The sequence below is a fragment of the Geotrypetes seraphini genome, chromosome 2 (genome assembly GCF_902459505.1).
Source record: "Geotrypetes seraphini chromosome 2, aGeoSer1.1, whole genome shotgun sequence".
NCBI lineage: Eukaryota > Metazoa > Chordata > Amphibia > Gymnophiona > Dermophiidae > Geotrypetes > Geotrypetes seraphini.
In genome coordinates, this window is record NC_047085.1 from 7802124 (window position 1) to 7816427 (window position 14304).

Genomic DNA, 14304 nt, shown 5'->3' on the forward strand with positions numbered 1-14304 from the left:
CAAGCAAATTTGGATTTGAAGTTGCAAGTATTAAAAACATCTATTAATGAGGATGAATTCAGTACAAAAAAAATAATTGGCTGTGACACAGAGGAAGATTGATTCTTTTTTAATGTAACTACAGAGAAATAAGATTAAGTACAAGAGCGATTTACTTTATTGTCTAAACCACACGTCAAACACAAGGCCCGGGGGCCAAATCCAGCCCGCCTGGCCATTTTATGTGGCCCGCAGTGACTGCAGCCCCAGTGGCTCCACGCTTCTCACCACGCTATCTCAGTCCCCATTTGAAGGCAGAAGGACCCAGGTCCAGTGTAAAAGCTAGGTTGGAGCAGAGCGCTCCACACAAGTGCCTGACCGTGCCACAGGTGTCTAAGAGTAAGGAAGGACCTAGACTTCTACGAAGACTCCTTTTACAAAGCTGCGTAAACATAGAAACATAGAAGATGACGGCAGAAAAGGGCCACAGCCCATCAAGTCTGCCCACTCCAACAACCCTACCCCCTTGAATTTACCCCCCTAGAGATCCCACATGTGTATCCCATTTGCTTTTAAAATCCTTCACGCTGCTGGCCTGAATCACCTGAGGTGGAAGTTCATTCCAACGATCGACCACCCTTTCGGTGAAGAAGAACTTCCTGGTGTCGCCAGGAAGCCCTTTAAATCTCTATGGGCTTTGGGGCAGTTACAGTATGGCTTTGTAAAAGGTGTGTGTATGTGGTGGTGGGGTTTAGAATATTCTGTACAATTATGGAGATCGCACCTTCAAAAAGATATAAACAGGATGGAGTCGGTCCAGAGGAAGGTTACTAAAATAGTTGATAGTCTGCTTCATAAGGCATATGGAGTCAGACTTAAACATCTCAATATGTATACTTTGGAGGAATACGAGAGAGGGGAAATAGAGATGTTTAAATATCTACGTGGCGTAAATGCGCATGAGTTGAGTCTTTCATTTGAAAGGAAGTTCTGGGATGAGAGGGCATAGGTTAAGGTTAAGAGGCGATAGGCTCAGGAGTAATCTAAGGAAATTATTTTTTACAGATAGGCTGGTAGATGCGTGGAATAGTCTCCCGGAAGAGATGCTGGAGACAGAGACTGTGTCTGAATTCAGGAAAGCCTGGGATTGGCTCGTGGGATCTCTTAAGAGAGAAGAAGAGATAATGGTTACTGGCCTTTATCTGCCATCATGTTTCTACGTTTATATTGATAATACTTAATGATTTGACCTGAAATGGATACCACATTCTGTCCTTGTAGCACGGATGCAGGAAAGCTCTTGCTAGTCCATAGGCGAAGTTGTGCTAGGCTGTAGAATACTTAACTCTTTTCTAGTGCAGGAAAATATTAAGCAGAGACTGAAAAAATGAGTCCCAGCACTAGGGCAAAGATTGACATAAGTCACAGGTTGAAATTCTTGGACCCCTTTCAACTAGCTGTGGTTTGGATTGGTTTTTCATCCTCTGAAACTCAACAGAATCATCGCTGCCTAGAGATCTCGTGATCTCCAGCTCCTTTTGTGATACATGTTTTCTAAAGCCACATGAGACTCTTAAGCAGATTGCCCAGTGGTTGTCTGGCACACCTTGGCTATGCACGGGTTCCCAGTCTTGAACCTTGCAGTTGCCTTTCTTCTCACCGGGCCTTGTACTGTGGTGCCATGTCTTTTCTGTAGGAGGACTTGACCCCACCTGGAGATCAGTAGGTTCTCAGGAGAGAGAAACGGTGTTTATGGAAGATCTCCTCCAGGAAATTGGCCAGCTTATGAAAATCATCCTAGTGGAGAGAGGGAAAAATAGACATGTTAACTGTCCATATATCCACCAGAAATTCTGTCTGTATTGCCCCCATATTCATGGAGGCAGTTTTTTTTTAATTGTTTTGTATAGCGCAAGTGTGTCTATCCTGTGGCCCTTGGGCCAGAACCTGACCACCACACTTATACTGTGGTGTGCAAAGGTCTGGAATCATCTGTGACTTATGACCCAATAGAAATGTCTGTGCCGATTGGATTGTGGCCCTCGAGGACCGACATTGGACACCCCTGCCTTATAATGTGGTAACATTATAAGGCAGGGGTGTCCAATGTCGGTCCTCGAGGGCCACAATCCAATCGGGTTTTCAGGATTTCCCCAATGAATATACATGAGATCTATTAGCATACAATGAAAGCAGTGCATGCAAATAGACCTTATGTATATTCATTGGGGAAATCCTGAAAATCCGACTGGACCGCGGCCCTCAAGGACCGACATTGGACACCCCTGTTATAAGGGATACATTTGGCTATTAGAATCAACTTTTTAAGGTCACTTGTTTCTAATTTTATAATCTAGTTGATACTGGAACACAGCTACTATAACTTTACTGTTCAAATAGTTTTATTGGTTTTAGATATAAAAATACAATGTAATACCAACAATATGTGTGCTCCAAAAAAGGAGGCACATAATAACTTTTACAGATCATGTTTCAAAACTGGATTGAGACGGTCCAATCAGCACATGTTATTTCTGACCAGTCAGGAGGCTGCTTTCATCAGCCAATCACAGTCCAGATGTCTAGGTAACCCGAAAGCTATAAAACGTACAGGCTTTTTGGGTTTCAAACACTTTCTGCATCCACCATGAACATGACTCAGAACCTGATGGAAGAGTGTGTTCTTGTGTCAATGAGTGAGATAATCAGCAAAGTTGGCTGTAGTCAGCGCAGTAGGAAAGATTGTAGAAAAAAAGAACTGTGCACTTCACATTTCATTGACCAATTGCAAGTTGACCTCAGCTACTGTGTGAGTGGTCAGACGAGTGTCACGTCAGTATCAACTCATTAACACAGGGGTAGGAAACTCTGGTCGTCGAGAGCCATATTCCAGTCGGGTTTTCAGGATTTCCCCAATCAATATGCATTGAAAGCAGAGCATGCAAATAGATCTCATGCATATTCATTGAAGGAATCCTGAAAACACGACTGGAATACGGCTCTTGAGGACCGGAGTTCCATACCCCTGCATTAACAGTTCATCTGCGGTCTGTGGGGCTGCAAACCATGCAATAAGCCACTGATGACTGATGTCCAAAGGTGGAAGCACTCAAGCTGGACATGTGAAATATCTGAAAAGGTGCTTTTCAGTGATGAAAGCACCTCCTGCCTGTTTGAAAATCAGGCCCACACCTACAAGAGGAGGTTTCCTGGAAAGTTCAAATCTGAATGCCTCAACCGGCAGCATTTATTTCTCTCCCTTCCCACCACCTGTGCAGCATCTCTCTTTTCCTCCTTTAATAACCCCCCCAGCCCATGAATTTGTCCTTCCCATCCCTCTCCCATCCTCCCTGTCTTCCCAACTCTTTACCCCCTGCACTCAGCCTCTCCCTTTCAGGCTCTGTACCCAGCCCCCTCCCTTGTCAAGCTCTTCACCCAGCCCCATTCCTTCCCTCCCTCTCTCCCTCGTCAGACTTTGCACCCAGCTCCCTTCCCTCCCAACCCCTGTCAAGTTTCAAGTTTATTTAAATTTGATGTTTCGCTTATTTTAATCTAAGCGAATTACACTAAAAATGATTTAACATATAACATTAGGATATATTATACTACATTAAAAATAGGGGCTGCGATAGACTGACAATACAGACAAACTAAGATACATTAGGAAAAACAAATGGAGGTTAAAGTTACAAATTGTTGTTTCCCGTAGGGGAGAAAAAGAGGTTGTAGTAGGGAGGGTAAAACACTTGGATTGGGGTATAGTTATTAGAGAAGTACTCTATTTTAAATCTTAGAGATTAGAAAAAGAGTAAGAAAATGTATATTTTTAGAGATTAAATGAGATTTTGAAAAGAAATGTTTTTAAACTAGTTTTAAATAAATTAAGATCCTTTATTTCTGTAATATATAAAGGAAGAGTATTCCAGGTAAGAGGTGCCATGACTGAAAAGATGTCATGACGTCTAGTTCTAGTCTGTCAGACTCTGTACCCAGCCCCCTTCCCTACAAACCCCTGTCAGGCTGTTCCCCCAGCCCCCTTCCTTCCCTCCCTCCCCTGTCAGACTCTTCACCCACCTCCCTTCCTTCCCTCTCTCCCCTGTCAGACTGTAACCAGGTCCCTTCCCTCCCTCTCTCCCTCGTCAGTCTCTGCACCCAGCTCCCTTCCCTCCCAACCCCTGTCAGACTCTGCACCCAGCCCCCCTCTCTCCCAGGCTCTGCAGTGCACTCTGCCCCATCCTCCTACCTCCTCCCAGTCGGTGGCAGCTGATTTCTTCTGCCGCTGAGCGGCAACCAGTAGGAGCGCGCTTTGGCGCTGCCTGCTCGGCACTCAGCGGCTTTTTTGGCTCCCGTGAATACACCTGTGATACACCTGTGTGTGATTTGAGCCACTTTAAGTGGGAGGATTATGTGGGAAGTGTAATAATTTATTCCTCAGAATACACATTTTTATGGATATCTTTTGTTTCATGAGTAAATCAAGGAAAATGTTTGTTGTTTACCTGCAATTACATCACTTTCTTTTCCAGAGATTAAAAAAAAAAAAGATTTGACATCAATATGTGAACATTTCATAAAGATAGAACGAAATATTTCATGGGGGTGTCCTAATTTCTTCACATGACTGTATACAGTACTCCCCCTATATTCACGGGGATTCCATTCCAGGAACCCCAGTGAATCTTGAAAAACTGCAAATACGTTTTTTGTGGAGGAGGCTGGAGAGGGCAGGAGAGAGCAGCCGGAGCGCTGGCTGCGTGTCAAAGCAGCTCCTGATTGGTAAGGCCCGACTTTAGTACAGGAAGAGGCGGTCGGAGCATACAGCGAGTGATTTCCTTCACTCGCTGGCACTCCGGATGCCCTCTCCAGCTGTCCTCTCCTGGTCAGCGGTTCTCGGTCGGAAAATACCGTGAATGACCGGGGGAAAGCTGTACTGTGGTTTAACTGAATGCCAATCAACTTAGTAGAGAGTCTTATGTGGGAGGCTGGTCTCTGTTGTTATTCCCACACTCTGAATCCTGTTTCCTTCTTAACTTATCATGTTTCTATGGTCTACGGCACTCCCACAGCTAAGAAAACCCTGGAGATTACTTTTGGGTGCTATGGTCAGCAGAAAAGCAACTCACCTTGTGAATAAACCCATACTGCACCAGCTCTGAAGCAATGTCCTGTGAGCTGTCAGCTGTGGGGAGAAGGATATGTGTTGGAGTAGAGAATGTAGGAACCGCGAGACTATGAATAGTAAAAGCAAGCATTACAGCGACTTACAACAACAGTACATGGGCATGACATAATCCACTCAGCCACTTAAGCGCTCTCTTTTCCTAGGCCCATGCCATTTTCTTTCCTTCTTCTATCCTCTATGAATTCTGCTCCTCCCCTTTCCCCGGACATTTCTGTTCTGGGCCCTAAAGGACCAGCAGGGCAGATGCCAAACATAATACTTTGGGGAAAGAGACGGCTGAGGGGAGATAGGATTGAAGTCTACAAAATCCTAAATGGAGCAGAACGGGTACAAGTGGATCGATCTTTCACTCCGTCAAAAATTACAAAGACTAGAGGGCATTCGATGAAGTTACAGGGAAATACTTTTAAAACCAATAGGAAGAAATAGTTTTTCACTCAGAGAATAGTTAAGCTCTTGAACACGTTACCAGAGGATGAGTTAAGAGCGAATAGTGTAGTTGGTTTTAAGAAAGGTTTGGACAAGTTCCTGGAGGAAAAGTCCAAAGTCTGTTATTGAGAAAGCCATGGGGGAAGCCACTGCTTGTCCTGGATCGGTAGCATGGAATGTTGTTACTCCTTGGGTTTTGGCCAGGTAATAGGGACCTGGATTGGCCACCGTGAGAATGGGCTACTGGGCTTGATGAACCTTTGGTCTAACCCAATAAGTCTTATGTTCTTTATAGAATACTAGCTGATGCCCCGGCGTTGCACGGGTATTTAATTATAGCAATAACACTGTAAATGGATTCAAATAAAGATACTTTATAGTGGTGAATGAAATTATTTTTTTACATCTTAATAAAAAGTACAATATTCAAATTATAATGTGAAATATTTGACAAAATGAATACAATACAACTAACGCAAAACGTGATTATAAACAACATTTTTAGTTTCACCTCCTGGAGCAAGAACATATAAATTCTTGGGTGAAGAGACCCCCAGAACATATCACCCCAGGTAGTGAGGGATCAGCATACCAAGTTTCCTTCAAATTGGTCAAGCCGTTTTTGAATTACTGTGAGAATGGCAGCTTTTTACATTTTTTCCATTGACATGAATGGGTGAAATCTGATTTTCTGTTTGTAGCTCCGCCCACGTGTGCAGGTGGGCCGCGAGACCCCCAGAACATATCACCCCAGGTAGTGAGGGATCTGCATACCAAGTTTCGTTCAAATCGGTCAAGCCGGTTTTGCGTGATCGCAGCACATACACACATACATACCTCCGATTTTATATATATAGATTATTATTATAAAACAATGACATTTTAAGATGATAAGAACCATATGAACCCCGGAAACTGTTTGCTAAGACTGTCTATTATATTTCAGAAAGAGAGGGTACATCACTAGGATTGTGCCATTATATATTATAGGGGAAGAAGTATATCGTTAGAAGTGCACCAACCCTTTTTAATACCCAGCTATGCTAATCGGTTTTACCAGATCCTCCAGGAACATAGTACAGAGCTTAATTAAGCATTGAGCGAAAAATGTTTTCATGGCGTATCCCCTACTTTAGGGGTGGGAAAGCTCAGTCATTGAGGGCTGCAATCCAGCGGGTTTCTGGATTTCCCCAATGAATATACAAGAGATCTATTTGCATGCATATTTATTGAGGAAATCCTGAAATCCCAAGTAGGTCACATCCATATAGAATGCAAGATCTGGTGTAAAAAAAAGGTAATGATCTGAACAAGGAGAACACCCAATCAACCACCTGCAGTAGATCTCAGTTTCAATGAAATTCTCCGAGGACAAGCAGGATGTCACCCAATAAAGCCCACTGTGCTTTGCTCTCCTCGGTATTCTTTCTCAAACCAGTATCTTGTTTTTTCTTTAAAGCAGACTAGATGTATATTTCACTTCTCTCCACAGCTTGCATCTGAGTTTATTTTCTTCATCATATTCATGGTGTCCTCTGACTTGCCAGGTTTTCTGTGTTTTTGTTTTTTTTAACAAGTCACACCTCTTTCTCTTTTTATTTCATTAGACAGGTTTTTCAGCACTTGGGAAAATCCACTGCTTTCTCCTATGATACGCATTATGAAATCCGTTTTACTCTTTGGAATGTTGCCAGGTATGTGACCTGGGTTGGCCATTGTTGGAAACAGGATGGATCTTCAGTCTGTACCAGTATGCCAGCTCTTATGTTTTTATGAAGGCATGAATAAACATGTGGATAAAGAAGAGCTGGTTGCTATGGTAGAGTAGCCTCTTTGGGGAACCAGAGATCCCTGGTGTATTGAAGCCCTCATCCTAGGCCTGACCAGAGTGTTAATCATGCAAAACAGGCATCAACTCAGATGTCCCCGATGGGGAGGGGCAGTATGTATACTGCTATGAATTTGATTCTCATTGCTCCTTGAGTGTGTAAACTGGAAACATTATTTCTTCACTCAACGTGTAATTAAACTCTGGAATTCATTGCTGGAGAATGTGGCGAAAGCAGTTAGCTTAGCAGGGTTAAAAAAAAAAGGATTTGCATACTATGACAGGGAAGCTCCTGTCACTGGTTTAAAATCTGCTTTAAACCCTGCCACCAAACCAAATGTGCCTATTCCTAAGCCAAGGAAGCTGCCCATTAAGTCTGTTCCCAGTGCTAGGATCAGGCAGGCAGGGCAGAATGGAGAAGAGGTGGCAGATTTCCAGGGCACTATAATCCCTTTTATAACTCAGTGGGTAATTCTCTAGCTAAACCTCTGGTGAGGGTTAAGGAAAGGGGTGGAGCTGACAGGCAGACCGGACCTAGAGCAGGAGTGAAAACCAGCCTGCAGCATAAAACAGAAACAGCTGAGAACATTCGGGAGCACTCAGGAACTGGGAGAGAAAGGCGTGCCTCACAGAACAGAGAGGGGAAAGCTTGGAAACTTCCTGTCCCACTGTTGTTTCCTAGACAGAGGCTTCTTGGAAGAGAAAAGCTTCCTGAGCAGGGCTGGCCAGCTGCTGCCTCTGAGGACAATCTGCACCCAGCTTCAGAGAGCAGGGAATCCCTGATGGAGATAGAGGGAGAGATCTCTGAGGGCAATGAGATGGATTGCAGCCCTGAAGCCTGGGACCTTCTGGCTGATTACAGCATGAGTCTGTGAGGAACTGAGTGGGGGAAGGGAAGGAAAATTTGTTTGGTACAAAAAGTCTAATAGTACTTTAAAGCCACAGTTCTGTCATTAGGCTGGAGGAAGATTCTCGGGCCTCACTTCGCTTCAAGAAGCCTCTTAGTGCCCTCTTCCTTAGCTTGCATGCCCATGGAGACAGGCGAGCACAGTGCAAGCAAACACTGTTCCTCATGCGCTGGGCCCAAGCAGCGAACGCACAGATTGTGAGGATCCAGTGTACTCATTCTTTTCCTGCAGCCTGGACATTTCTTAGATGTTTCTGGCATCTTCAAGATGGTAAGTAGAAAAAATCTTGATTGTAGACAAAATGGTGATGGAGAGCTGTGGAAAAATCCGACCGATGGGAACGGGCAGAAACTAAAGACTGGGGATTAGGGGGAAGCAGGGGGAAATGGGTAGGGCTCGGGCATGCCCGTGCTCAGAGAGAGAGAGAAAAAAAAAAAAAATCTCTCTGAGCTATTGGAGAGCTTATCCGCAAATTGGGAGCTGTTGGGACAACACCCATATGTGGCTGACTCATCTAATCTAATCTAATCTAATCCTTAGGTTTGTATACCGCATCATCTCCACGTTCGTAGAGCTCGACGCGGTTTACAGTAGGAGAAATAGGAAGGAACTACAACAGAGGGTTAGAGGTAGAAGTGTGAAGAAAATTTAGAGGACTTGGGATGCCAAGATATAAGACTTTCCTTGATTCCTAAGTTGGAGGGAGACTTACATTTTTTGAGAAAAGCCAGGTTTTCAGATCAGTAAATAAGTATTGGAAATAGTAAAAGAAATATGAACATTTTTTTCTGGACCAGACCTCTTAAAGATGCAGGTGATTTATGTTGCATGACAGAAAATATCTGGAGCCCTGCCCCGCACAAACCTCATCTCTTCAGGGCCACACACACATACAGATGCCCTCTAGATGAAGCCCCGAGCTCAATGGCTTTCATAACCCAAAGTGCTGGGTTTTGGGAAAACCCGTCCAGACGCCTGGACAGTCCTATAAAAAGAGGATATGCCCCAGTAAATCCAGACATCTGGTAATTTTAGTGGCTGCATGATTGTAATGGCAGGTAGGAAGCTTGGAGCTTGTCCTAGGAGAAAACCCCTGTATGCAAGCCTAGCATAAAGAGTAGGGGAAGGGTGAATGCTAATTAGCCTTTAAAAAGGGAGAAGGAAAGCCTGAAGGGAATTCAGTGACCTGATGTTGCACAGCCCAGATAAGGGGAACTTTGGGTGGGGACTTTAGACCATTAAACAAAGGGTGGATGGTTCCCAGCCCCTGCCCCGTAATAAAAAGGGTAGTGGGGGCATGTATACTTCAGGTGGGGAGAACTTCCTGAAGCAACCGCAGGCACAATATAGCAAGTTTTAAAGGAAGAAGTTTTGGTTTATTGTTGTTTTCCTGAATGCAGTGTGGACTTGCTCTGAAGGAGAATTCTTGTTTATGTAAAATCTTTTCCAAGCCCAATCAGCCGATGTGGTTGCCTAAGACCCAGTGCCATTGAACTGGGTAATAAATCTTGAACTATCCATGATTAGTGGAGTTTCTTTTCCGCTGTGGTTTCCCGGCGTGGCCCTCCAAGGAGCGCTCAGACTTTTGCCTGGGGCGGGAGCCGGGTTGCCAGCGCTAGGCTTACGTCACAATAATTTCTTAAAACAATAGTCCATAAGCCATTATTAAGATGGACTTGGGAAAATCCACTGCTTATTCCTAGATAAGCAGCATAAAATCTGTTTTACTGCTTGGGACCTGGGTTGGCCACTGTTGGATACAGGATACTGGGCTCAATGGACCTTCGCTCTGTCCCAGTATGACAGCTGTTATGTTCTTTTGGCTGAGGAGTAGTAACTAATGCCTTCTTTTATTAAACTGCACTAACAGTTTTTAGTGTGGGGCGTTCAGCAAACTGCTAGCACAGTTGAATAGAAGGAGGTATAAGTAAATGTAATGAATTATTGTAGAATTATGTAACTTATACTTGTAAAGAAGTACAGGATATTTGGGGTTGTGTTGTGCTTTTTTATTTTTTTACTTTTACTGAAGTAATAATTTCACCAATTTTCACAACTTTTACCTAGTACATTTTTTTTATCCTATCAAGTTTATGGAAGCATTTTTCCTATTTGTCCTGGGGGGCTCCCAATCCATCTAATGCAGCTGTAGCGACTTGCCCAATGTCACATGGAGCAGCGTGGGGTTTGAACCCACAACTTCAGGGGCCTGAGACTGCAGCTCCTCAGCCAGATGGAAATGCTGAGTCCTCAGTAAACCAAATCAAACAGCAAAACCCAGAAAAGGATTCATCACGCAAACAACGGATCATTTCAGGGAGAACAGCGGAGCTGCCTGCATATGTTGAACTGGTCTCCAGCCAAACAGAACTGTGTTGAGTTTGGTTACTTTAAAATGGTGAACAGACCACAAAAGACGGCTGGTCATCCCAAGGAAAATTCTACGTTGGGGCGACTGTCTACTGGACAGTCTTTAGAGACTTCCCCGGCATGAGGTTGTGGCATCGGTGCACTCTCTGACGTCACTTCTGGGACCTGTGCCAAGGAAGTGACGTCAGAGGGCGAGCCGCCACACACCCTGACTAGGCCACTGCCTTCAGCAATGAGTTCTAGAGTTTAGCTATTCTTTGAGTGAACAAAATTTCTTCCTCCTCTTGCTGCTGGACTTCTATCTGAATTTTAATTTTGTTGAATTGTTTGCTAATTAAAAAACCTAAGGGGGAAAACGTGTACATCTGGGGAGGGGGATATGTTTTGGCATTTGTTCAGAAATATAGAAGGGTTGATTACAAGTATTTTATGAGATGTTTGTAAATTGAAAATGGGTGGAAAAAAATAAGTTTTGTCTTTAATCTATTAAGTATATTGTGCTGTAATGATATTAATTTATGTAAATGCATCATCTTTTGTGCGCAATTGCAGTTTTAAAAATGAATAAAGAATATTTTAAAATTAAAAAAAAAAAAAACCCTAAGGGAGCAGGATAGGCAAAGTATTTTGGATTTCTGTAATAATAATAATAATAATAACTTTATTCTTGTATACCGCATTACCATGGAAGTTCTATGCGGTTAACAGATGAAGAGACTGTACATTACAGCGAAGTTACACTTTTTTTTTTTTTTTTTGGCATAGCTACATTTACATTTTCGGCGACGCTACATTTGCGGTGAAGTTATTTTTCAGGTCGGTTACTATTGCAGAGAAGTTACATTTGTTGTAAATTGCATATATATAGCGGAGTTCATACAGTAGTGTTACATACGGCGGTGATATATACTGCGGAGTTCGATAAAGCAGAGCAGAGGCATTTAGTAAGGGAGGTAACGAAGAAGGGGTGATTAGTTGGATAGGGTGATCCATTTTGTTAAGCCATTTGGTGGCTGACAGGATTGGAGGAGTCGAGAGTCTGAGGTAAGTCAAGATCCGAGGAGGAGGCAAGGAAGAGGGGGGGGGAAAGTTAGAGGAATTTTATCTATTTGGGGGCTTACAAAAATATTATCTAATATTATCTATTTGGGGGCTTACAAAAAAATACTCAAAAAAACTGAGACTTATTCAGAACATTGCGGTTCACCTCATTTTCGGATTAAAAAAATGGGAGCACATCACCCCTTTTTATCAAAAACTTTATTGGTTACCAGTAGAGTCCAGAGTTCTGTTCAAGTTTTCTTGTATCTGTTACAAAGCAGTCTTTGGGATACCACCTGATTATCTTGCTTCTCAGCTTCCTTAGAACAACTCCAATAAGAGTACACATAGAATAAATGTATTTAACTATCCGGCTTTAAAATCATGTCAATATAAGAAGTTTTTCGATAGAATGCTATCATTCCAGGCCGCTAGACTGAATACATGGCTTGGAAAACCTATATTCGAGGCTACTTCTTACTTTGATTTTAGAAAATTGCGTCTGTTTGACATGCTCACATCTTAATTGTGGTCATTATTTAACTTTTCCATGCTTTTACCTGATGTATTCTTTTTATTGATTATTTTATTATGTATTTTTCCTTTGTTGTGAACCGCTTTGAACTTTTGGTATAGCGGTATACAAAAAAATAAAGTATTAAACTTCTTGTAATATATAACCAATACATTGCCTGTCGATGATCTTCATCAGCGACTGCGGATGGTCCAGACTGTGGGTGTTAGATTGATCTTTGGGCTGAAGAAGCATGATCATATCACGCCATTTTACCGGAAGCTTACATTTTGTTTGTTTTTGTTTCAAATTTCGGTTTAGACTTTCTCCCAAATACCTGATTGACCTCTTCACTTTTGCAAATAAGAAACATAGGAGAAATTCGCCCCTGAACTTTGTCTTCCCGCCTGTTAAAGATTGCAAATTTTAAAAAGTCATCATAATCTTTTGTCATATCAGGCTGCATTATGGGGCAAGGATTTGGAAAATCTAATCATGTCTTTGAGTTCTTATGTGAAATTTAGAAGAAATCTAAAGACATTTGTTTCTTAAATATCTGGGTAATTAATTTCCATGTTTATGGACATTATACTTTAGTAATCTGTTCTGTGAGTCTTTAACTTATGTCATTTTCAATTTATTCAATTATATACACTATTATAAAATTTTGTTATCCGCATCATACTTCACGGTCCTGCGGTATATCAGCTGATTGTTATATTATCCCTCTTCTAGACCTCGCTTAGGGGATAGAATAGATCCTGCATCCTCCTATTTCCAGATCTCCTGAATTTGGTGCTTTAATCTCAGATCCTCATCGTGGTTCCAGTGTAGGCCCCACTTCCGAACGAAAGTTCACTAATTCTCATCATTCTGCATTAAGTACATTCAATGTTCACTGTCTGTCCTTCCTCCCTACCAGGGCCCTTTGTCTCAAATTATACTTTTCCTTCCCTTAAAGTGAGATAAACATACTTGGAAGCAGGTCACAGCTCAACTGTCGATGCAGCTTGTCTTCCAGCTTCAAGAAGAGGGTAAGCTGGACGAGAAAGAGGGAGAGAAGAAACCAGATCAGAATCAAACTCCCACACTCGTATATTACCCGACTAGCTTAAATCTATAGGATTAGAGGGACACATCCTGTGACATGAGGGGGGGGGGGGGGAGTTGTGAATAGGTGCGAATGGAAATGAGAGTTTGGGTTTGTGGGCAAGTCTACATGAGCTGGGGAACAGGCACTTTGCAGGGGATCACGAAAGATAAAGCAGAGTTGCTCATCTGTAACAGATGTTCTCAGAGGACAGCAGAAAGATATTCTCACAAATGGGTGACATCATCCACGGAGCCTCAGTACAGACGGTTACAAAGTGTACTGTCATTTTGCCTTTCAAAGGTCGGCCATACCGTGCATGCACCAGTGCCTTCCCGTCCAATGTTGGCTCGCAGGACCATCAGTTCAGTAACAAAGCCAAGAAGCCAACTAGAGGAGGTGGGAAGGTTGTGAGAATATCTCCCTGCTGTCCTCGGATAACACCTGTTACAAGTGAGTAACTATGCTTTTATCTGAGGACAAGCAGGCAGCATATTCTCACCCTTGGGACTCCCTAGCTGCAAGGATCATGCTTCTGAGAAGACGGTCATTACAAGTACCAAAAGGGTTGGAGGGAACTTGATATTGAAGTCCTGTAGAACAGCTTGGCTGAACCAACTATCCTGGCTTCAATAGTGGGATGTGAAGGTATGAACCGAGGACCGAGGGGAAGATTCTCAAAACGTAACAGTAAAATCTGAAGGGCTGCTATCGAGGTTGCTATTGTAACCAGTTCAAAAAGGCGAGTCATTCTCAGAAGACTCCTCATGCGGATGTTCACTTAGGCTTGCTAAATTTATGAGATGAGTCGCTGGTGGTAGCGATCGGCACATGTGCAGAATACGCCCACTTATTTAAAAAAAAACCCACAAAGATCAGCAGGAGAGATACCCACTCCCCCCGTGTCACACAATCCCCTGACACTATTACCCCCCCCCCACACACTCACACACAGACAGTGGG

At 43.0% G+C, this 14304-nt stretch overlaps 1 protein-coding gene across 2 annotated transcripts in view; it reads right to left on the reverse strand.

Annotated features, from left to right (window-relative positions):
* Positions 1 to 1078: 1078 nt before the first annotated feature.
* NRBP2 (nuclear receptor binding protein 2) overlaps positions 1079 to 14304 on the reverse strand; it is a 127730-nt gene continuing 114504 nt past the window's right edge. For both annotated transcript variants that reach the window (XM_033933298.1, XM_033933299.1), the window contains exons 16-18: positions 13227 to 13290; positions 5103 to 5158; positions 1079 to 1776 (exon numbers count right to left, since the gene is read on the reverse strand). In XM_033933298.1, coding sequence (XP_033789189.1) covers positions 1699 to 1776; positions 5103 to 5158; positions 13227 to 13290 — 198 coding nt within the window. In that variant the 3' untranslated portion in view covers positions 1079 to 1698. The remainder of the gene's footprint in view (positions 1777 to 5102; positions 5159 to 13226; positions 13291 to 14304) is intronic.